The sequence below is a fragment of the Orcinus orca genome, chromosome 6 (genome assembly GCF_937001465.1).
Source record: "Orcinus orca chromosome 6, mOrcOrc1.1, whole genome shotgun sequence".
NCBI classification, from domain to species: Eukaryota; Metazoa; Chordata; class Mammalia; order Artiodactyla; family Delphinidae; genus Orcinus; species Orcinus orca.
The window spans coordinates 103,570,836-103,596,338 of NC_064564.1; the positions used below are offsets into that span (position 1 = coordinate 103,570,836).

The window sequence follows — 25,503 nt, forward strand, 5'->3', positions numbered from 1 at the left end:
ATGCTCAATTCAAGGTTAATTGCCAATGTTCTCTCTCCTGCAAATACTTTTCTAATTCCTTTGGTCAGGAATTCGTTCTTCCTTTTCCATCCCCAAGGCACTCTATGTGTACCGCACGTGTGCCTCTTTGCTCATTCTGCAAATATTTCCATATGCATAAAGCCACTAGAACTACCACACCGTACTAGATGGTATATATTCACTTAAGTCTTCCTCAAACCCCATGACAAAGGGATTAATGCAAACTCTCAATACTAAGACCCTATCGATTTTAAGGTATGTCATAGATTGGATGTGTCCTTTCAGCAAAAGAAAGAGAGAAAAATAACAACAAACATAATAACTGATGCTTCTAGAGAGTTCACCATGTGCCAAACTCAGTACTTTACAGGTATTATATCTTTTAATTTTCAGTACTACCCTGTAGGGCATAGATAGTCTTCTATCCACATTATCCACAAGGGCCAACAGAGCTTCAGGAAAGCTCACGCAGGAAGCAAGTGGTGGAGTTGGGATTTGAATTGACGCAGTTCAGTTGGGCTCTATAGCTTATGATTTTTTTTAAAAAAATGAACACCCTTACCTAATAAACTTTATGCTTAATCAACATATGGCATGCATAGAGAAAAGTGTGCAAATCGTATCTGTACAGCTTGATGAATTTGTATAGAATGAACACACCCATATAACCACCACCCAGATCAAGAAATCAAATATCACCAGCATGCTGGCATGTTTCCCTTCAATCACTGTCCCCTCCATCACCCAAAGGTAATCCCTCTTCTTTTTTCTAACATCCCAGATTCGTTTTTACTGTTTTTGATCTTCATTTAAACATACATATTCATTTGTGTCTGGCTTCAATAATTCAATCTTATATTTGTGAAATTCATCATTGGTGACGTGTGTGGTGGTTGTGTTCATTAATACTGAGCATTAATAACATTCTGCTGTTTTGTTTTATTTATCTACTATCTTGTTATTGATGGGCATCTGTGTTTTTTTCCCCCAGCTTTTTGGCGGTACAAACGAATACCACCATTAGTATTCTTGAACATATTATTTATGGTATCCTATTTGTAGGATATGTAGATGTTCAGCTGTAGTAGATACTGCCCAGTAGATTTACACAGTGGTCACACTAACTTACGTTCCTGCTATAAAGGTATGGTAGTTCAGCTGTTCCGTATTCTCACCAACATTTACTATCATCAATTGTTTTAGATTTAGACACCCAGGCGGGTTGAGCCTTTACTTTTGACTCTAACTTGCTCTGCCTCCCCTAGTTTGAGATTCCATACTTTCATAGTAATCTGTCACAGACTTAAAAACAAAACCAAAAAAAAAACAACAACCAGGAAAGCACTTTTTCATTTTCCTTCCCAATCCTACTGGAATGTTTATCTCTTCCTTCCTGACGTTGCTTTTTCCTTTAATCTCTCAGTTGTGATTCTCTGGCATATTATTGGCTATCTATAATTAAGATCTATTATTTATTAATTTCTAACATAGCATCTGACTGAAACTTATTAATTCTTTGAATCCCCAGGATATGCCTGCCTGAGTGGTGTCATGTCAAACAAGGTTTATTAGTGCAGCTTGGAAAACTCAACCTACATAGCACAGATTCTTTTGAATGGCAATGATTGCAATCTTTTATCTACCCTTACAGTGAAACCAATGGGTATGTGAGAGGTAAGATGAAGGTAAGACTTAAAAGGCTGTCTGCAATTGCTCCAAGCCCAGACAAAGACGTGTGGGCACCCCAAGCAGGATAATAATTTAGTGACCTAATCAAACCAACATTCTTCAAATATTTGAAATACATTTCAAATATTCTTCAAAGGGTCTATCCTGAGCCACTCTGCTCTGGTCCCGACTCGGTGAAGGCACACCCTCCATGTACCCAGGCACAGCATTTCTAGCAGCTTAGAGCATCTAATTGTTACGGATCATGCCCTTCAAAGGTCTCACCACTTTCAATTTATTACAGTATTTCTTCCAACTACAAACAATATTGTCACTGAAATAAATTCTAGTACTATACTTTTCTCAATTTTGTTTTACTATTTCCAAAGATGTTTTAGAGTCCCTGTAGGTTGATATTCTGTTCTTTTCCATGTCTGGTTTGCTGTTCAATGTAATCATTCAGATTGGAGCAGAAAAGGCAACTGAATTATCCTACAGACCATGGTCATTCTCAGCAGTATGACATGGTACTCAAACTTCCTGACTCTGCCTTCCCCACCATCACCAGTTTCTACTTGAACTCTATGGTAGTGGGAATTGAATTTATCTAAAATTGGTAATCCTGTACCTTTGGGAGTATATTGTGTACCAGCATTTACACAGTTAATTATTACAACGATTCTTGGGAGGTGTTTCAATGAAATAGTTAAGAACATGGGTTCAGGAGGTGGAGAGATCACGGGGTGAAGCTTGGCTTCACTACTTACTAGTGAAGGTATCACCTTTATGCCTCGGATTTTTTTTTTAATTTGTAAAATAAAAATAATATTAGCATCACATTTGGGGTGATATCTCATAAGAATGTAATGAGATAATGTTAGTAAAGGGTTTGGGAATGATCAATGGAGATGAGTTATTATTAGTAGTAGTAGTAGTATTATCATCATATTCTGTGAGGTAGGCACTGTTATTATCCTCATTTTGCAAAGAAATGGAAAGTTAGTAAGTTGCATTTGGCCAGAATCATATAGTTCATCCATGGTAGAGATGGGACTGTAACCCAGACCTATCTGACTCCAGAGGGAGTGTTACTATCAGCCAGTCTGACATTTATAACTTCACTGAAATCACACATTCAATGTCAACAGTACAGAACTCTGAGGAAAGCTAGTAGAGACGTTTGTTCAGTCGATTTGAGACACGGTCGTAGGGTCTCTTTGAGAATAATCCTTCAACCAGATGGTCTTTTCTCCATCTTTAAAATATGTAATGCAGAGAAACCTTAGCACATGCTTTACTAAACTCTCACTGACCTTAATTCTATCAAAAATGGAAATAATGGTAATTTGCCATGAATCAATTTGTGTGTGCATGAAATCATCTTAGTTCTTAGTAATTACCACTTCATTTTCTAAGTGCTATCCCTTTAATTTTCTATCCTTTTTAAAATTACCTCTTCGGAGAAATACCAATAAAAAATCATGCTGTGTTCATCCCTCCATGAAATGTTGAGAAGGTGAGAATAAATAAATTGTAAAGCAAGAGACGTGGGTTCTAGGAGCTTCCTATCAAGATGTCATGGATATATGATAGCATCTTAAATTCAAAATGACCCGAAGACAGCTAGACAGGAGGATAACAGTCACTGGAAGTATGGGGGCCATGCTTCCATGTTCCAGTTCAGGAGCTCATAAGCTGTGTACAAGCCAGTTCCAAAGTAAAATCAGAGTCTGTTTTATGTAACATTTAAATTCTAGAATTCTTCCCTCAATCAAATTGGGAGGGGGGAAAAAAAGAACCTCCATTAGAAAGCTCCAGAATAGTGCTAGGATCAGATCTAAGACCACTGGTAAAATTAAATCAATAAACATTTTAGTAGCTGTCCAATATGTACTGGGAACTGGGGATTAAAAAGCTAAATGAGTTATTTGCTTTGACCTTGAAAGATTCGCCACATAATAGGACAGAATGATATGTAAGCAATTAATTAGAACACAGTAGAGTCAGTCTACAAGGAAGTTAAGTACAAGGTGCAAAACGTGTAAGGAAAGATGTAATCTCCATCCTTTCATGAGTAAAAAACAAATTCATTTGACCTGGACATTTCAGACCTATGGATCAGCCCAAAATCTGTTCCCGGTATCTGAGTCATGAGAGAAAGCACCTCATTCTCCAATCTTTTACCTTCATGACTCTCCAATATACTATTAAGTAATCGTCTTTTATAAGAGAAGATCATTAAAGATCCCAGGATAAGCCAGAGAATGTGGTCGCCTCTCTCATGTTTTATATAAACCCCAAAGGAAAGTAATTATGTTGAAATATAAAGGCACTGAGTACCACCATGGAAGTCACTTTCAGGAGTGTGGAGCATGGCATATTGGACAGTGTTTTATATATCGACTAGGCAACTGCCTACTTCAACAACATGAAGAGTACTTTTCCACAGGAGTTCCTGAGATCCTGAAACAGAGGGGCTTCCAGGGCTCTAAGAAGCCCGTGGTACAGGTGCTGGAGATGACATCCCTACCTGACATCTGCAGGGTCTTCTGTGACGAGCACATCGGTCTTGCAGCTGGCCAGGGGGTTGATGGACAGCTCCACGGGTGGGACCACGAAGCTTTTGCTGACAGGAAGCCAGAGTCCTTGGCCCAAGCTGAAAGTAGACCTGCAATGTAAGAGTTTCCATTGGGGGACTCCCTGGGCAGCAGAGACAAAACAGAAAAAAGGGGCCCCTCCACCCTTCCCTTCTAGAACCTTCTCTCACTCCCCCACCCAACTGAGTCCCCTGCATTCTCCAAGGCATAATGTTGGCCAACTTTGCCCAGACTTGGATGGTCACTTCTTCACTCTGTTAATCATTTAGCCCATGCATTGTTCTCTATTGCTAGTTTTATTTTCCTGAGTTTAAATCCTGATTCCCATTTACCAGTGGGCTTTGTGAGGACAGGAACTATTTCAGCTCTGCTTTCCCAAGCAGTCCTGATAGCCAGCAGGAGGACCATAAGTGACTGCTAAGTCAGCAGGGGCAATCTGCACAAAGGTTACGGGCATGGACCCTGAATCAATTTCACCCAAAATCTGATTCCCAGTTCTGCCACTTAATTTGCTGTATGTCTTCATCAGCTTAGGTACTGAAGTTTCACACATGATTTCATGGTAGTGGCAGGAAGAGGTTCTATGGCTATAGAATATTTTTAAACCACTGGACTAGATAATCAGTAATGTCTCCTCCAGTTCAAGTATCTCAATTTATGTCTATACCAGACAATGGGATATTAGATTCCCATAGCAATTATTGGGAATTAGATTCCCATAGCAACTGGGGCCATTGCATCCCGGAAGTGCACAGGCTCGATAACCTAAGGAGGTGCGTAACTATACCTCCCATCAGACCCTTCTCCATACCCCAGCGTCATGCCCCAACAGACTGTCAACTCACCTGAGAATCTTTTCAGGGGCTTGCTCCCCTGTCACCAGATCATAGCCCCTCTCAAGTGTCGTGTAAGGCCAGGGTCTGTGGGAAGAATTGAGACAGGGAAAGAAAAAGGGATAGAAGATGCTATTAGTCAGATGCAGGTGGGATACATATGTGGACAATGCTTGGAGTAGCTTTACAAACAATCAAATTTTGCAGAGGTAATTATTGGATAAGGCTATTTACATTATAAAAGGCTCCATTTCACCGAAGGACTCAACACTTCAAAGTCCACTTTGTCCATTTTGGAGATTATGTATAAAAAACCCAATTCTTCTCCATTAGCCCACTCAAGAGAGTGGTCTTTGATTACCTATGGTTTGGGAGGGTGAGCTAAACTTCAGCCTTTGTTCTCTAGAAGATTCATCAATCATGTACCTGTAATACTAAAATGTGATTCAGTGGGAAATAGGATTCACTTTCCATCAGGCTTTGCAGGGACACAACTGTTGCAGAGGAAGAGTCCTCTTTGTGGAGCAGTTTGGGGCATCTGGTAATGCCATAAGGAAGGTGGGCCCTCCACTGTCTCTGCCCTGATGTCCTTGGCCACTCACCCTTCACTCTGTCCCCAGTCACTGCGCACACACAGGTGTCTGTGAACCGGGTCAGGGGTGTAGCCTTCATGACAGCTGCACTCTCCTGTAAAAGAGAAAAGGATCTTGTGAAATACTGCCTGCCCTTCTTTCTGGTTTCCTTGTTTTCTGAGAAAATAAAACAAGGTGGCTAGTTGTAGAAAAGGTCACGGAAAGAGGGTGTTCTGGTCTACCTGCCACTGTGGTTAATAAAGAGTTTATTCATTTGTTCATTCACTCACTTATTCACTCAGCGAGCCCTGACCACACTCCCTGCCAGGCTCTCTGCTCAGCCCTGGGGATGCAGAGGTCAAAGGTACAACCCAGATGCTGAAGGAGCTCATGGCCTAACGAGGCAAACAGAAAGTAACCTGGTGGCTATACATGGAAGTCCTATTTTCAAATATTTAAATTATGATAAAGTACACTTGCACGACAAGTGTAATCAGGAAATTGAATTCTCTCCACCTGAATGAACTATTCATGTTCATTTGTAAGCCCCAAAACAAATGCCACCTCCTCCAAATACCTCTGATTTCCCCTTTTGGAAAAATTGTTTTCATCTACCATCTCCAGATTTTATTTTGTTTTGCTGTTGCTTGTTTGTCTTAATGGGTTTCCTCTCCTCTCCCCTCCTCCCCTCACTTCCCTTCTTGTCCCTTCCCTTCCATCTATCCATCCATCCATGCATGTATCCATGTGTCATTGTTTTCTGGCCATGCCTTACACTTGGTTGCACACATCCTCACTAGCATCCCCCACTGCCTTAAGTATATTTTCCCATTAGCCAAGCTCATTCTGGGGGCACACGTCTTGTTTCCTGGTGTATCTTCAGTGTTCAAAACTCTGGAAGGGTCCTACCTCCTTGCTACTATTAGTCTTGCTTCACTGTACACTCCTTAAGATTGGGGGGTATTTTTTGATTCAATTAGTTGTTAGATTTTCCTAAGACGTATTTGTAGAATGTTCCCAGATGCTTTACCAAAAATAGATTCCATTAAAAAACCAAAAATAGATTCCATTAAAAAAAAGCTTGTGAAATACTGTACCATTCCTTAGTGCCAGTAGAGTATGATTCTTCATGAGGGTGATAATGTATACAGTTTCCCCTAAACTTATTTCACCTTGGAAGCCTTGCTGGTGAAACAAATCATAGATTAGTGTCCTGTGGAACACACTTTGGGAAACACTGGTAGGAAGTGCCCTGGCTGAACTCACTGCATAGAACAGTGTAGGTGCTCAACACTGTGAGTTGAATGAATAATTAACTATCTATGGCTTTGATCAATTTCCAGACTATTGCTGCCACGTTGCCATCTTCTGGTAATCACACTCATGCACATACCCAGATGAACCTGCAATTCTTCAGTCCTACGGTGATTCTGGTTGGCTTCACCCAAGCGTTTTCAAATTATGTTTCATGGAAACGTCTAGCTCAATGGGGGAGATTTAGGGACTTTGCACCTTTTAGATTTTAATGTTCCTTAAAAAGTTTTATTTTCAAATCTCTTTAATAATAAAAAAAATGATGGCTAAACACTCAGATATTACATGCTAGAATTGAGGACATGAAGAGCACTGTCACTTTAAGTCTGGTTGCCAGGTAAACAGATTTTACGCAGACCTCATTAAAAAAAAAAATTCTCCTGTCATCTTTGTTTCATTGAAGAGGACCCTGAGACTGTGAGTCTAGGTGCTAACAAGCTCATGCTTTGTACAACTTCAAGTCTTATGAATCAGGATTTTCTCAACCTTGTGCAACAAAAACAAAACACAGCAGTGAATAAGACGCTAGGGTAACACAGGTTCTACAACTATCGCCCACAACTCCTGATTTCTAAGTGCTTGTATTTATGGAATAGCCTTATTGTTTTCACTGATTCACTATACATGTTATACATTTGACCTTATACAAAGTATTCCGAGTGTCAACACTTTAATTTGTTTTATGCATTCCAACGCTGCTTAATCTTTGTATGTCCAGCATCAGCAAGTATCTGGCAAACAGCCTGGGCTTAATAAATGTTGGTTGAACTAAAAGAGTAGTAAGACAGAATATGGAGAAAAAAATGGGTCAGAGAGAATATTCACAATATTCAGATAAGACTGTTAAAAGGAGAAAGAGAAGGGAAAGAGAGAGATCTACCTTTCCCCTTCTCCGGATACCTGGTACATAAGAGGGGGCTGCTTGCAGGCAGGGATGCTGCTACCTTTCCCCTTCTCCGGATACCTGGTATATAAGAGGGGGCTGCTTGCAGGCAGGGATGCTGTCTATAATTCTCCTCTCCAATAACATCTCAGGGTCTTCCACCGGACGCCTGGGCTGTAAGTACCTGCAACCTAATGGACTGATTGATTGTTGCCAGAGGTAAGGAAAATGGATGGAAAGAGTTGAGGTCCTTGAGATTTGGATGAGAATCACCGACCGAAGTGGGAGGGGCAGCAGTCACTAATGATGTGTTAAAATGCAGCAGCCCCTTCATGAAATATTCACCACTTTAAACACATCTAAGATTAAAAGTCCTGGGATTTGTCCTCGAGACTCCCAGGACTGATTTATGATCTGCCACAAGCCACAGCCTTCATGATTCATAATGGGAGAGGTAAAGTGGTTACCTCTGGCAAAGGGACGGGAAGTCCGGCTGGGGCGAGCCAGGAGCATGGTGGGAAAGGAGGCTCTTTGTCCTCCATGGAAAGGGCTGAGGTTCCTGTCTCTCCTCTCAGTGACTCAGGACAGGGCACAGGTCATTTTTTCCCCTTTCCCTCCTTTTGCGAATATTAGTGAGAATGAGAAATCTACACAGAAAAAGGGCGCTGCTGTATTTTTCTCTTTTCGTGTGTGCTTACTAGGCAAGTTTCCCCTGCCTTGGAATGGATCATTAATTACTGCCGCTCACTGTACAACAAATATGTATTTTGCAAATGAGAAGCAACCACCCTGGAGGCTGCGTGGAGCACAGGAAGTGAGGCAGAGGGAAAAGCACATGAGTGCTGGAGACACACAGAACTGGGTTCCAATCCTTACTTCCTCTGTCCCTAAGATGTGTGGTCTTGGGGAGGAGGTTACTTCATTTTTTGAAGAGGTCTCAGTTGTCTCATCTACAGAATGAGAATGACAGTTCTGCCAATCTCTCAGAGATGATATAAGAATAAACTGAAGTACTGAAGGGTAAAGCTCATGGCTCATGTAGAAAGTGAGTAGATGCTCAACAAATTCATTCCCTCCTCTCTCCCTTTCATTCCAAGATGGCAACTGGGTTCTGACATATGCTGACACATTAACTCTACGGACACTGGATAGGTAACCTCCTCCTTGCTGGGACTTAGTTTCCCCATCTGCAAAATGGAAGCTTGGAATAGATGTTCATGAGTTCCGGGCCCCAGTGAGAGCCAGTCGTTTCCATTGCCTTTCCGAATCGCTTATATCTAGTTTTCTGAATACCCTTTGTTTTAACCTTAACTCGGGGCTTCCCTGGTGGCGCAGTGGTTGAGAGTCCACCTGCCAATGCAGGGGACACGGGTTCGTGCCCCAGTCCGGGAAGATCCCACATGCTGCGGAGCAGCTGGGTCCGTGAGCCATGGCCGCCGAGCCTGCGCGTCCAGAGCCTGTGCTCTGCAACAGGAGAGGCCACAACAGTGAGAGGCGTGCGTACAGCAAAAAAAAACCCCAAAAAACAAAACCTTAACTCTGATCACTCTTAGCAGTTGGGCTGGGTCCCTCCAGCAGGATTTTCCCTCAACGCCATGACTGTTGGCTTTACTGTCCCCCACTTTCCATTTTGCTGGCTCAGCGACCTCTCTACTATTCACAACCAAGCATTTACTTCTTGCAAGATGCAAGCCTCTGACAGCGGGAGCTGAGGATTAACCCCTTCCCCGGAGGAGTCCCATCCTCAATCCTGCCTTGGTATATATACCCAGGGCAGCCAGGCTGCTGAAGATCAGCTCTCCAGGGACATACGTTTACACGCTTTCCCTGTGCTGACTGTGAATGCCCGCCCGCACTCCCTGACTCTCTCACCACAGCAGATGCTCCCTGGAAAAACGGATGGGCCCATCTTGCACACCACTGCATCCAGCACCTGCTGCCCTACCCGGTACATAAATAAATGAGGGAGTATCCTTCACAATAGTAATGCCTATGCCGATAGGATAGGGACGTTTTGCCTATTTTCCCCACTAAACTGGGAGTCTCTTGATCGCAGAAACCTTTTCTTAATCATCTCCATCTCCTAGTAGTTAGTAGCATGCCTGATGAAGGGTAGGTGACTCATTTGTTGAAAGAATGAATGGGTGAGTGAATACGTGAATTAGTGAATACATAAATATACGGTAATCATCATGAATTCAGGCTGAGCTCCTTTAGAATGATGATGATTCTGCTGAAGACTGGAAGAGACTTTCTTACATCCATGGCAGGTATTTGCCAAGGAAATGGAAAGTGTAAACATGAATGCTGATGAAATGGCTAAAACAGAATTTCTATTTCACATCAGAGTAGAAAAGGCTCATAAAGATCATCTAATTCAAATCTTCCCAGCTTCATTTTTCAGATGGGGAAACTCTGGCTCAGAAAGTGAAGACATTGAGCCAAATAACTGTAATAGCCTCTTGGCCAGTCCGGATTAGCACCCAGGACTATTGGTCATCACCTCAGCGTCCTTTCCACTACACTAGTGGTCTCAGTACTTGAATACACCCAGCAACATTTTCTTGCATTTTTTTTTCTTTGTACGCCTCTGACATTTCTGAGTTTCCTATAATGTATTACATTTAAAACCAGAAATTATTTTTTAAATATAATGATTTTGAACTACCCGTAACACCTTAAAAACATACATTTATAAGTGATTGATAATGTAGACCTTAACAAAGAGTTTAATCTCTTCGTTAAAGTGGCTCCCATAAGGGAATTCACCTAAGTGGATTTTCGTTGTGCTAGTCACTAGAACTCTATATTATCAGCTATGCATGAGTTGTATTGGTTTTAAAATATTCACTCTTTACGTCTCTCAAGCCCCATTTATCGAGTTCTCATTTTATGTTACATGTGTTCTCACTCCATAAACTCTTGGGTGAGAACAACGGAACCCCTCAATAATGAACAATCTAAGTTTCTCTTGTGTGGGGCTCCCCTAAACCACTTCAAAGCAGACGGTGCCTTCGTGTCAATCGTATGAAGCCAGCGGACTGGTGAAATAGTTTAGAGTGTGCGCCCTAGAATCCTCTTGTTCTGTCCTGGATCTGCCACTTAGAACTTGCATGAACTTCATCAAGTTGCTTCACCTCTCCGAGTTTGTTTCTTAATCAGTAATGAGGCTGATATCACCTATTTGCTGCAAGATCGGTGATGCATTTGAAAAGTCCTCAGCACAGTCTATGGCGTATTTCTCCTTGCTGAAAACGTCATTAGCTGTGTCAGTTTTTTGGGTTTTTTTCCCCTGGACAGGAGAGGCCACTTTAGCATCTTGTTTTACTGGAAAGAAAAGGTGCTTTCTAGATGAACGATGGTCTCAATTTCGAGGTTTGCCCTGTGCAAAGCAAAGCAAAGCAAAAGGAACCTCGGTTTCTTTATCTGTGCATTTGGGGCAGCTTGAATGAAATAATCTCCCAGGCTGGTCCCCTGTTCTCAGAAACACCTGTTGCCTTGGTCTATGGCCTCTTCTAGCGAAGGACACACAAGTATGAAGAAGGGCGTCGCCAGAGGGTCTTGCCTCCTCTGTCTTCCACAGCTCAGAAGAGCTCGTCGCCTGCCTGTGAGAGTATCAGATAAGTGCAAAAACTTCTTTCCAATCCCACCCGGCTGTCTGACTCCCCTCCTCCCACCCTGTTAACCCCTTACGATTCCATTTTCACTTGCTTCCGACTCAGTCGTCACTTATCATCACAGGCCAGGGACACTGGCTGCTGTTCACTTTCCTATTCACTCTTCTTGTCGCTGCAGCTTGAAAAGGCATCACCCTGGGCCTCAGAACAGTGAGTGTGCATGGCATCCTTTCCTGTTCTGACTCCAACTGGGCCCCCTTGCACCTCTGCACTTCTGCGTCACTGGAGCCCAGCTCAGGGCCAGGCATGCGGTGGGAGAGGCATGGGTTGGGCATGACATGACGGGGGGTGTGCTTTGTGCTAGGAGTGGTGGAAGATGCTTGACATATGTTATTGCATCTCATCTCTCAGGTCATACCCATGACTAGTACCAGGAGGAAGGCACTCTGTCCTCACTGTAAAATAAGGAAACTGAAGCTCAGACTCAACTAGTCACTTGCCCAAGGCTGTAGAGTCAGGTCTTCAAAGCTCCTGCTTTCATACACTCACAAACATCACAGCAGGAAACATAACCACAAGGGCAAGAGCAAGGGGAGTTGCCTTTAATTTGACAATTCTCATGTGCGAGACACAGGGTTTAGGGAAGAAGAGGCAGCTCCACCCACCCACATTGAAATTGGCATCCTGCTGATTTCTAAAATTCCACTATAACTAAAGGTTAAGAATTGCTCTTGCAAATAAGCCCTGTCTAAAAGTAAATACTTTATATATGGATTGCATTGAATTAATAGTACCCACATAATGAAGTGTGGTTGGGCTGATTTCTAGGTAGCAGGGGTAAGCCTCAAGGGAAGCGTCATACCTTCTGTTAATTGAGCATCTACTATGTACCAACCTTACCCAGGTGATTTTTGACATCCATGACAACACTGGGAGGAAGATGTCACTGGCTCCTTTCAATGATATGAAACTGAGGCTTGGAGAGAGTGAGTATGCTGCTGAGAATTGTGAACAGAGGAGCAAACATCCAAGTCCGGGACCTTTCTGACTCCTTCCCAAGCCATGTGATGGCCCTCTACGAGGACATGCTTTCAGAGAGTCTGGATAGGCATAGGAGATCAGGGGGTGCTGAAGGAAACTTTGTCCTGTGGTAGACTGAATTATTGGTGTCAAGTCCTCATTTCTCTAGAGCAGTATTATGCATTCACATCCTTGCCATGCCTGATTGTGAGAAGAGCGAGATTTCTTCCCTACCCTGTCTCCAGGCTTGGCTTAGGGCTTGCTTCGGCCAGTGGGCTGGTAGCAGACATGATGCGAACTGAAGCTTGAAGTGTGCTGTGGCCGGGCTTGCTCTCCTGCATTCCTTCCTCTTGCCATGAGAAAACCACATTCCAAGCAGTGGCTGGTCCAAGGAGGACGAGGGTTACATAGAACAGAGTGGACACGACCTGAACTTGGTGCCAAGGGCAGCTGAGTCCCAGGTGGATCAGTCCACCCGGATGTGCGACAAAGGGGAAAACTGCTCAGAGCTGTGGACAGTAAATACCGTGGTTCTTGTTACGCAGCATCAGTGTAACAGAAGCTGCCCAATGCACCTTAAACCTGTTATTTCCCTCTTCCCAAACTGGAAAAATCTCTGACTGGACTCTATTTTTTTTTAACCCTTAGTATCCAAATGGCACCTGAATCCCACTAATTCTACTCTTATTTGTCACTTGGATCCATTCCTTCCCATCTCTCCTTGGGGCAGGCCCTGAACATTGTCCATGTGCACTACGGAAAAAGTCTTATCACTGGAAACCTGCTTTCAGTGTCTGCCCGTCAATCTGAGTGGTGGCCAGTTACCTTTTCAAAGAACAGTTGCACCCATGGCTCATCCTAAAAACTCTCCAGGGACTTTCAGTTGCTTTCACGATACACTTCATATGCCTTAGTCTAACCTTCAAAGTCCTTCATGACTGGCCCAGGCAATCTTCCCCCTTATCAATTACTCTCCCTCTCTGTATCTTTCCTGCTCTAACTGCCCCTGAGTTTCCTGATAAGAACAGGGTTGTGTGAGACTCAGTTGCAGACCAGGACCTGCTTCTTGCAGTAGGTCTGCCCTGATCCTAATTCTTGAGAAAAGCAGAGCCTGAAAATTGGAGAGGGATGTATTCAACAGAAGAGAGACCAGGGGTTGAGAGGGAATATGAAATGAAGGGAAAGTTAAGTGGCAACATAATTATTTAGAGAAGGAATGAGATCATTTGGGCAGTTTTGAATGTCAGTAGTGTCATCAGGGAATACATTGTACAGTGCTGACCCACCTGCAAACTTGGGCAAATCACTCTACTTTTCTAGGTCTCAGTCTTCCCATCTGTAAAATGAGTAGCTAGTACTCAGAGATCCCCAAACGGCCTTCCAAACCTTGTTCAGATTCCCTGATTCTACCTCTAACATACTCTGGTCTTGTGTCTTGAAGCCAGCATTTCCCTAGGGATTGGAGGGGGAGGCAGGGTATGTGTGGAAGGGTTGGGGGTTTTGAAAATAGAGGCTTGGGAGGCAGAGAAACATGACTGGAGTGAAATAACAAGAGGATGTAATTCAGACCTTTAGGAAGTGAAGAGGACTTCTTTAGAAGTCAACCCAGCCAAACATGCTGTGTGACCTGGGCAGGTCCCCTCCCTCCCTGAGACTTGGTTTCTCTACCTGTATAGTGAGGAGGTGGGCCTTGATGACATCTTTAGGAACCTTGTGTGCGTGTCTCTGATGTCCCCTTCTTCCTTACACTGCTGGCGTGAGATGTTTTGGCCTTGTTCTTCCCAAAGCATCTGAGACAAACTTGGATAACTGCATTTCAGTTGCCAGGCCCTCATTGCCTTTCATAATCAGGCCTTTGAGAGCAAGAAGAAAAAAAAAAAGAGGCCAAAAGGTTGGGGCGGCACAGGCTGGTGACTGGGTCTGATGGAGATCACAGTCCTTAATCAAGGATACATGGGGCCTAATTGGCTATTGACTTAGCTCATGTGGGCAGCCCACGTGGGATGGCCTGGTCTCTGAAAGGCCACCGGCCAGGCCACACCAGACCCCGACTTCAAGGTCTCAGCCATGGTGACCCCTCTCAGGCAGCTCCATTCCCTCTCTTCCTAGCCTCCTCCATCCCCGAGTGCAACCCCACACACAATTATCTACAGATGAGTGTCTGGGGGGAACGCATGGGGGTAAGAGACTCCCTTAAAATTACGGCTGATTGAAGATGGAGAGGGGTGAAGAAATCTCACTAGCAGCGTGGAACAGATACAGACGCAGACATCTCCAATAACCAGGAAGGATCTGGCTCCAGTTAAGCAACGTGCGATTCCTAACAGGGGTGCACAGAGCTGTGTCTGCTGGGCAAGGGGCTGCCATCTCCCACCACCGCTCCCCGACCTCCACCCCAGAGCCTGTCTCATCCAAGCTTCTCAGATCAGCCTGGAATGGGTTGAGGGGGAAGTCAAGGGTCATAGACCTATGAAGGTGAATGGCATTAACCCGGAATCAAAGCAATCTGAGGCTGAATCCTCGGTCTACTACTTATGGACTGAGTGGCCTTCACACCAGTGAAGATGGAGGGTGATAATAAGAGGGAACTCTGAGATCCCTAACTGCCAGGCAGTGTTGGAATTTCTCTATTTATAGTAATTCATGTGACCCTACAAGCCTATGCGGCAGGTTCTATTTTCGACTCCATCTTACAAATGAGGAGACTTGAGGCCCAGAGGGGTTAAGTAACTTGCTTACCTAGAGTCACAAAGCTAAGAGGATAGGAATCCAGTGGGCCTGGTTCCAGAGACAGTGCTGCCGTGCCCAGGCTGCAATACCTCTCTCTCAAGGGGAAGGAGGAGTTTTCCAGACAGAGGAAATGATGGGTGCAAAGGTAGGTCAGCGCACAAATGGGAAATCACAGGCCCTTTTGTTTCTCTGGATCAGCTGAATCAGGCACTGAGAAATTCCACCCTAATTCCACAGGTGTGGGGAAACAACCTCTGGGAACCCCCATACCCCCTCTCCAAAACAGTCACTCCCAAATGCTGAATCCAAGCATTCTGCAAGGAGAGAGTCAGTTTACAGCAAAGAAGACAGGAACTGGGGTTAGAACAGGCTTCAAACTGCATTCGTCACCCAGCGGCTCTGTGACTTTGTATTGAATATAATTTCCTGTCTCTGGCCAAGACTCAGTTTCCTCAATTCTACACTGAGGTTAATCAGTGAATAACACCAAGAATGCTCTGTCCCCAGTATGGGCTCCAGGATCATAACACGCTATCGCCATGATTATTATTAGGGAGTTGGTTGTCTTACTGTCCTTTCCTGACCATAGCTTTTATCTTGAACCCCTTGGTTATAATCTGGGGAAAGGACAAGTTTAGAAGAAGTGTATGGATCTCATTAAGCATGTGTTACTCCACCCAACCCCTCTGTGAATCAGGTGTTAGTGTCCTAATTTTACAGATGAGGAAACTAAAGCTCCCGGGGCTAAGTGACTGGCCTCCAGATGATACAGTGGGAAAGAAACAGGGTCAGGATTCAAACCTAGTCCTGCATGACTCTGCAGTCAGAGCTCCCTGACAGGATGCCAGGTAAGATGGAGGAGTTCAACATGACCCTGTGTCTCACTCAAAATGACCCACGTTGGTGGCTCTCCCTGGCCGCCTATCACACCTGTGCTGGGGGTAGTCATGCCACGGGACCCTGCGGCTCTGTTTTCCCACCATTTAATGGGTGGCCTTGCTCAAGCCCCTTCATCTCTCTGAGCCTCATCCTTCTCTTCCAGAAGACGGGGAACAGACGCCTGTCCTCTCCCATTCACAAGGATGCTGTGAGGATAAAATACAGACTCAGACTCATCCTATTCAGAACACATGATGATTAATAACACTGTTGTCCCCGCCGCCTGCACAAAACCTGAAACAGCAAAGTGAAATATACAAAATAAATTACGCAGAGGGTAATTAATCATTTTGCAAAAGAGTTCTTCCCTCCACAGAAAAAGAGGCATTGATCTTTTTTTCCCAAGCATCAGCTATCTTTGTGAGTTTAAAGTCAAATTTCATTTACAGAATTAAAGCAAAGAGTCATGATTTTCCAGATGTGCACAGAGTACAGCGGGCCACACGCATGTGCCCTGCCCATTCTGCCCATGCCATCCAGGCCAGAAATCACGGGGGTCCAGACACCCACCAGCGTGGACCTTGGCCTTCCTCTAGTCGGATATCAGGGGAAATGGAGAGAACCAGGGGAGGGCATGTGACATCTGCACTCTGCTTCTGAGGGGGTCCCTTCCTCAGAGTGACCCCAGCCTCAGCTACAGGCAGGTGACCAGGGTCAGGCCAGCTTCCCAGGAACTGGGAGGATTGTCATTTCCAGTTCCTTCCATCTGGAATATTGTACCGTTTTACATCAAGTGTATGTTCAGCTGAATCCAGCTCACTTTCACTCCGCTACCCTCATTCCTGGTTAAAGCTCTCACTTCTCCTCCCTGTCTCTCTTCCCCCATCTTTGTCTCTCTTCGTTTCCCAGTCTTTGTGTCTTTTTCGCTGCTTCCGTGTCTCTCTTCAGTCTCTGCTTCTCTGTCCTGGCCTCTGCCTCTGTATGCACCTTCATATTCCTCACTGTCTGTCTGTCTGTCCCATTTCCTTTGTATCACTCTGCAGTGAAAATAACTAAGCTTGAGTCAGAGGCCCAAGTTAACCCCCCAGACCCACCTTCGTTTCCTCTTCCTCAAATAAGAGGTAATAAAGGACAGTTGGTCTGCTTCAAGGGTTAATGCAAAGATAAAGGTTATGTAAGATACGGTGTGTAAAGGTGCCTAGAACAAAAACTACAGTCATATCCTGCTCATTCCAGGTCCCCTCCTTTTCTGCCTCTTTCTCTTGATTTCTCTCATTCTCCTCATTCCCTTCCTTCCCTCTTCTCTCTTCCCTTCCCATCCATCCTGCTCTCTTTGCCCACCTCTCACACAAGCCCACACACTGTTGCCTCTGCCCCCCTCACCCCTGTCCCAGGCAGCCCCCACTTTCTGGCAACAACTTAGCTGCAGGACAGCACGGTTCCCACTCCTAAGATGCACATCCTTCTACCAAACATTTTTTATGCCACCTTTACTGGTACAGGACGGAGACTCGTCATGAATCATTAAATTTAAGCAACGTGAGTCTAGGCGGCCTGCTCCAGGCTTCACTAGGAGGTCAGGCTCCACTGTCACGTCCATTTGTGGCCATTCGAGAAATTGCAGCAGTCCCTTCACGGTGCACAGGGCGAGGCACCTGACCTTGCGTGGCTTGAGAGGAGCAGCTCGAATTCCTGGATGTCCCGTCCTGATGGACAGTCTTGGTGTGCTCAGCATAAAATCCACACACCTCCCTCACTCCCTGTGGTCCGGTAGACACTTATCTAGTGAAGTTTTTTATACCTTTTTTAAAAAATTAATTTATTTATTTATTTTTGGCTGCACTGGGTCTTCGTTGCTGCGTGCGGGCTTTCTCTAGTTGCGGCGAGCGGGGGCTACTCTTCGTTGCGGTGCGCGGGCTTCTCTCATTGCGGTGGCTTCTCTTGTTGCAGAGCACGGGCTCCAGGCACGCGGGATTCAGTAGTTGTAGCGCATGGGCTCAGTAGTTGTGCCTTGCAGGCTCTAGATCGCAGGCTCAGTAGTTGTGGCACACAGGCTTAGTTGCTCTGCAGCATGTGGGATCTTCCCAGACCAGGGATGGAACCCGTGTCCCCTGCATTGGCAGGCGGATTCTTAACCACTGCGCCACCAGGGAAGTCCCGTGAAGAAGTTTTAATGAAAAGATCACTTAACACTGTAGCCAAAAGGCTGGGGCAGGAACACACACACACACACACACACACACACACACACACACACACACCCCTCCTATTCAGAGATCTTTAATCATCTACACTGAAATGAAAGCTGCCTTCAGTCAAGAAAGAGAAGAAAGCTAGTGTGATGCAGTGGGCTAGCTCCCTAAAGATGGCATCGAATAACCAGAGGAGGCCAGTACTATTGCTAAGCGCAGTGTTTTAGACGGTTTCATGGAGACCTCTTCTGCTCCAAAATCTGTCATCACGCCTTCCATTCCATCACGATTAAGCCTTTTGTGGGTTAAGCACTGCCAACACTGGGGGTTCTTTTTGCCCTTGATTCAATAATTCCCATTTACTGAACATGTATATTTGCCATATAATGTAGCAGGTACTTTATACGGCTATGCTGATTCTAATTGTTACAATAACCTAGCAAAGGTGAATGAATACCTTCTTCTGTGATGAAAAAGGCAGGAAATTGAGGCTTGGGGAAAATTAAGCAGTTTGCTTAAAACTGTACCAATACCGTAGTTAGAGGCAGAGCCAAGGTTTTAACCCAGGTCTGCCTGACTTCAAAGCCGTGACTCCTACAATTTTGTTCTGACCGCCTCTCCAAACACAAAACTGAGCTACCATGACGGCAGCTTGATTACGAGTGAAGAGAGGGTGGTGGCAGGGTCTGGTCCACTTCCCTCCCTGGGAACTGACTCAGTCTTGGGGCTCAGTCATTGTTTGTGGAAGAAAGACATGAATGAAGCTTATGGGGAACTCGCCACGCTCCAGATGCCCAACACTGAAACTCTTCCTTGCATGAATGAGTGGATCTGATCACAAGCATATGCAAGACGAGCCTGGCAAAGCACTGCTGGGAGCCGGTATGACCTGCACACATTGTAAAAGACTCCTGAAGGCATTGGGTCAAATTGCAGGCAGGCGCCTACCTCCCAAGGATGCAATATTTTGACTGCTTAAATGTTCTCAAGAGGTAGGGAGATCAAGCATTAGCAGGGTAGTCAGAAGACCTCTGCTCTGCCCCTGACTTGACTCTGGTGAGGCGCTGACCCGTGGTCAAGGGTGATGACCCACCCTCAGCAGCTGTAGAAGGAGGGGGTGGATTAGATGATTGGCACGGTTCCTCCAGCTCTGCCTCTCTTTGTTCTGGACTCCCGCCTCCAAACTTGCCCCTGCAGCAGAGTCTTTATAAAGGCTTCTCAGGAGAAGGTTTGGAGAGGCCACTGTCATGAGTTAATACTTTCCCTCCCCCAAAAGGGGCACTCAGTGTTGTGCAAGTTCAAAGTTGCCGCCTGAGAATGACACCTTAGGTTCTGTGCTGAGGCTCTCTGCTCACCTGCTCTCATCCCAGCCCTGTGTGGCAGAGTGCCTGAGAAAGCTCTGTCCAGCCCCCTCACCTGCAGCACGTATTTGTTTCACTGTGTTCCTTCTTCTCTTATCCGAGGTCATGGGTGTCTGTTACAGACTGAATGTTTGTGTCTCCCGCAAATTTCTATGTCAGATCCCTAATCCCCAATGTGATGGTACTTGGAAATGGGGCCTTTGGGAAGCAATTAGGGTTAGATGAGGTCATGAGAGTGAGACCCTTGTGATGGGGTTAGTGGTCTCATAAGGAGTGGAGGAAAGAGAGATCTTGCTTTCTCTCTGTATGCACACACCAAGGAAAGGCCAGGTAAGGACAGAGTGACAAGTTGAGACATTGGCCATCTGCAACCCAGGAAGAGGACCCTCACCAGGAACTAATTCAGTGTACCTCAGTGTTAGGCCTCCCAGCATCTAGAACTGTGAAAAATAAGTTTCTATTGCTCAAGCCACCCAGTCTGTGATATTTTGTCATGACAGCCCAAGCAGACCAAGACAGAGTCATCCTCTCCTGGATCTTTTCTTTAAAGACAGTGTGAAAACTGGTCCTGGAGCTCATACACACGTGGGGGACCTAAAAATTGGATTCTTCATCTCTGACGTCAAAGCCTGAAACCAATTCATTAGAGAGAAAGCTTCAAAGGGACAGAGATGGCAGCTTTTTTCTTACTATCCCCAGTACTGGGCATGATGCCTGGCATATAATTGGCATTCACTAAATGACTGCAATGAATGAAATGCAATATCTAGATTCTGACCACTTCTTTCCACCCCCGCTGCTACCACCCTGGCCCAAGCCACCAGCATCTGTGGTCTGGGTTATTCCATCAGTCTTCCAAGTAGCTTCTCTGCTACCACTCTTGTCTCTATCCCTATAGATTTTTTCTCAACAGAGTGGCCAGAGTAATTCTCTTACAATATGTTAGATGACATCAGTCCTCTACTCAGAATGTTCTGTGGCTCCCCCTTGCATTCAGGTTGAAAGCCAATATTCTTAAAAAGTTCTACAGAGAGGGCTTCCCTGGTGGCGCGGTGGTTGAGAGTCCGCCTGCCGATGCAGGGGACACGGGTTCGTGCCCCGGTCCGGGAAGATCCCACATGCTGCGGAGAGGCTGGGCCTGTGAGCCATGGCCGCTGAGCCTGCGCGTCCGGAGCCTGTGCTCCGCAACGGGAGAGGCCACAACAGTGAGAGGCCTGCGTACCGCAAAAACAAAAAAAAAAGAAAGAAAGTTCTACTGAGGTTCTGGCCCTCTGTTCCCTCTCTGACCCCATCTCCTAATATCCTCCTAGTGTCCAGAGAAGCCCAGCCACATACTCTCCCATGATCTTCCTCAGATATGTGAGGCAGAGTCCACTCCCAGAGCCTTTGTACTGACTATCTCCTCTGCCTGGACTCTGCTCTCGCCCGATATCCACAAAGCGTGTTTCTCCCTCACCTCCCCAACAGTGCCTACCTTGAAGAGGCTACTAAAATGTGCAACCATCCCTCTTTTCCGCATTCACAGCCCCCCTTCCTGTAGTCTTTTTTTCAATAACACATCAACTTCTAACATAGGATACACTTTATTAATTACTACCTATATTCTACTCATCTGTCTGTCCCGTGCCCCTACCAGAGTATGAGCTCCATCATGGCCGCAATTTTTATCTGTTCTTTTCATTCTGTCACTGCCTGACATCCTGCTTAAATTAGATGCTTGATAAATACCGGATGAATGTTAAATGAACAAATCCACGAATGAAAGAATAAATACCAAACCCAGTTCTTTAACTCAGATGCCAAAGCATGAAATCAGTCTACTAGACCAGGGGTTGGCATTTTTTTTTTTTCTTTAAAGGACCAGATGGCAAATATATTAGGTTTCGCAAGTCACAGAGTTATGACTACTGAACTCTGCTGTTGTAGCTACAAATAGTCATAGGCAATATGTTAACTAGTGAATATGGCTGTGTTTCAATAAAACTTTATGAAAAACAGCAGTTGGCTGGTGGGCTGTAGTTTGCTGACCCCCGCACTAGACCAGGCTCTACCCGGCCAAGCAATGTGTCTGGTTTTGCTCACTGTTAAATCTTGGTTCCTAAAACATTACTCAGCACAGCACTGTCACTCATAAATATTTTAAATGAAATAAAATATATATGAAACATAATTTCACTCTTCACTCTCTGTCACAGCTGTCTAATTGAACTTGCTGCAATCATAGAAATGCTCTTCAATACACAGCCACTACCCATGTGTGGCTACTGAGTACTTGGAACACGGGGACTGTGGCTTAATTCACATTTTAATTTAGCCACATATGGCTATTTGCTACTACATTGGACAGTGTAGGTCTATCACAATCATGCTTTTGCTTCATGGTCCAACTCTGGTCTCTCCCCCTACAAGAAGCCTTCCCTGACTGCTCAGGCTCATAGTAAACTGCCTTTTTTTTAAACAGTCCTACAATACTCATTTTATTCAATTCACGTTTTGAGCACAGCTCTAATAATAGCTAACATTTGTTAAGTGTTGTGTACCAGGCATTATGCTAAGTACTTAATATGCTTTACCTAGTTCAATCCACGTAATCATTCTCTGAGGATTGTTATGTTGGCATCATCATCTACCACCATTTACCACTGAGAAAAACAGAGGTTAAGAAAGGGTTGGGAACGTGTCCAAAGTTGTGCAGGTCCAAAATGAAGGGGCTGGAATTTGAATCCCAGTGTACTGGAACCCAGAGCTCAAGTTCTTGACCATTACAAGATGTTTATTAAGAGTTGAAATGTGTGGTGGTCCCAGTTTCCTGTTTGTACATTCCTTCAAGAAATCAGGAAGCACGAGTGATCCTATTTCTACATCCTCCAGAGCCAGAGTTGGACACAGCATTGACTTTCAGTGCAGATTTTCAGTACACAGAATTTCAGAGCTGGAGAGCACTTAGAGAAATCTAATGTAAACTCCTCTTATATTAAATAGAGAAACTGAGGCCCAGAGACAGAGTGGCATGTCAAAAGTTACATCTTGAGTAAAAACTGCAGATCTAGGAGAAGCCCATGGAATTTATCTCCAAATCCAGTGTTTCTTCTTTCATCTACTCATTCCATTATTCATCATTAAACATCAGTACAATGGGATAAAGCAGGGAATAATATAGACAAAATCCTTGCCTTTTTATGGCGTACAGTCTGTTAGATAACAAGGAATTGAATACAGAACCCCACAAATAAATGTATATTAATTATACATTGTAGCGTAGGCTAGCGGTTAAGAGGATAAACTCTGAAGCCAGACTTCTGAAATTCCAGTCTAAACTCTACCATTTCTTAGACGTGTGAGTTTGGGAAAATCCATTCACTTACATAATTTAGATTCCTCACATGTAAAATGGTGATAGTAATAGGGCATTCCACTAATTCTAAGACACACAACTTTCCACATTTCAATATCCCAGAAAATGAGGACTTATGTGGTAATTATTAGCAACTTATGGTTATTAGTGGCAGCAATTTTTCCTTAACAGTGTGTATGTAAGATATTGGTACATACATCTGTTTGTGTCTTGGTTTAGTTAAAATATGACTCTATCTACCTCACAGGGTTATTGAGAGGATTAAATGAGATAATACATGTGACTTGCTTAGAAGAGGGCTGACACAGAGTTTGTGCTATATAATGTGCATTATTATTATTACTATCATTGTATTTACTATAAAGACAAAAGTAGAGTGCACAAATGGAGCTTAAAACATGGAGGACGGGGCTTCCCTGGTGGCGCAGTGGTTGGGAGTCCCCCTGCCGATGCAGGCGACGCGGGTTCGTACCCCTGTCCAGGAAGATCCCACATGACGTGGAGCGGCTGGGCCCGTGAGCCATGGCCGCTGAGCCTGTGCGTCCGGAGCCTGTGCTCCACAACGGGAGAGGCCACAGCAGTGAGAGGCCCGCGTACCGCAAAAAAAAAAAAAAAAAAAAAAAAAACATGGAGGAATAACTGAGTCTAGAAGGTCAGCAAAAACGTCCTTGAGGAAGTGACATTTAAACTGAAACAAGAAGGACAAGGATGCATGAAGAAAGTGGCTTATATGAAGTGGGGGTGGGTAGAGGGCAGACTGCAGCCTGCAGAGTGAACACACCTGCAAAGACCTATCACACTGGCTACTGGAAATGCCTCACCCTTGACAAGTGTGGACACTTCACAACATGGCTTTTGTATCCTAATAACACTTCCATCTCCAATCTATACTTTTGCCCATACTTTTGTTTATTTATAATCCATTGGTCATAAGATATTACAAATATATTTAGAAGCTTCCTGAATTTATTTTTTTTAATAGTAGGACACAGAACATTCTTGGGGGGGCAAATATATTTTTGTAATACATTTGTTGGCTAAAATTAAACACAGACTCTAATTTAAATGACCGTAGATTATTTTCTGGATGATAAAATCTAGTTTTAGAAGCTGAGAGCCCTCTTCCTCATTGGTACAATTCTCCTGGAGATAATTACCAGAGACGCATCTCAGGTTATCTTCCTCCAGGCAACTTTACAATATGAGGTTCTCACAACCTCTTTCTTTCAAGTTCAGAAGTAAAGGCTGCCTTGAACTTCCAGTGGGACTGGCATGTTCCCAATAAGAAAATGTTTTCAAAGTCTCTTTTGCAGCCCATTCTAACCTTCCCATCCTTCCCAGCGCTTGAGCAGGCAGTCCTGTGGCTTGCTGTCATGGGCTCTCTGAAATTTTATGACCTCATCTTTGACACAGATTGTTCTTTTCCAAGGACCTCAACCCTCTTCCACAACATAACATTTTACAACACATTTAAACCAGATAAAGCCAGACTCCCAAACAGAGATAAAAAATGGTTTCCCTACAACTCATAAGTGCTGTCCCAGTTTCACCTCTCTGGTTCTGCATGTTTCCCTCACCCCCAACCTAAACGGGTCCTTTTATTTTTTTCCAGGTCAACTTATTCTGCAAATTCTTTGTCCAAAGGATTTATGCCTGCCTCTGAGAATTCTCAGCAAACACCTACCACAGGGCGACTGCCAGAATGTCTCTCTCTTCTCTGGGCTAAGCAGACCCGCTCACACACTCACTCTCAATACAGTAGGCTCCTCACTCAGTCTGGGTCCAAATCCCAGCTGAGACACTTAGTAAGTATATGACCCTGAGAATGTCAATCAGTTACTTTAAGACACAGCTTCTAGTATGGAAAATGGAAGCAATAATAACCACCTAGATGTGTTCTCATGAAGACCAAGAGAGTTCCTAAATCAGTCTCAGCATGATACCTGTTACACAACAAGTACACAATAAACAGTAGATGCTGTTCCTGTATTCAGGTACCTCTTGATAGCTCACCCAAATTCTACCCTCCTTCTTTTAACTATAAGCTATATTCGGTCACTGTCTAACACCCTCATCTGCTATAAATAAATAATGAAGGCATCAAATGGATCAGTCTGATGTGATAAATGTGCTTTTATGGTTAACATTCATTTCACGGAATTTAAGCAGAAAAATCTTGGTCTGTTGTTGTTTGAACGTCTTTTGTTGGAAATGGTGTTGGATAGTTTGTTTACATTATCTTGTATGTCTGAAAAATAAGGCATTGGGTTCATTAATTTACAGTCAGTTTAGATGAGCTTTGTTTAATGCATCTCCCAGGACAGTTCGGGACCAAGGAATGGTGAGGTGGACAGCATTACGGATTCTGAGGAGCGGTGGCTCACTTTATGAAGGACTGATTTCCCCAGTTGAGGTCCACTGGGGTAACAGCATAGTTGGACATGGACTGATCCTAACCAGA

At 44.4% G+C, this 25,503-nt stretch overlaps 1 protein-coding gene across 6 annotated transcripts in view; it reads right to left on the bottom strand.

Annotated features, from left to right (window-relative positions):
* ASTN2 (astrotactin 2) overlaps positions 1-25,503 on the bottom strand; it is a 917,697-nt gene that overhangs the window by 461,925 nt on the left and 430,269 nt on the right. For 4 of the 6 annotated variants that reach the window (XM_049711017.1, XM_049711015.1, XM_004269289.2 and 1 more), the window contains 3 exons: positions 5,722-5,806; positions 5,132-5,206; positions 4,220-4,357 (listed from right to left, as the gene is read on the bottom strand). In XM_049711017.1, coding sequence (XP_049566974.1) covers positions 4,220-4,357; positions 5,132-5,206; positions 5,722-5,806 — 298 coding nt within the window. The remainder of the gene's footprint in view (positions 1-4,219; positions 4,358-5,131; positions 5,207-5,721; positions 5,807-25,503) is intronic. The other 2 variants (XM_049711016.1, XM_004269290.3) reach the window with 1 other exon arrangement.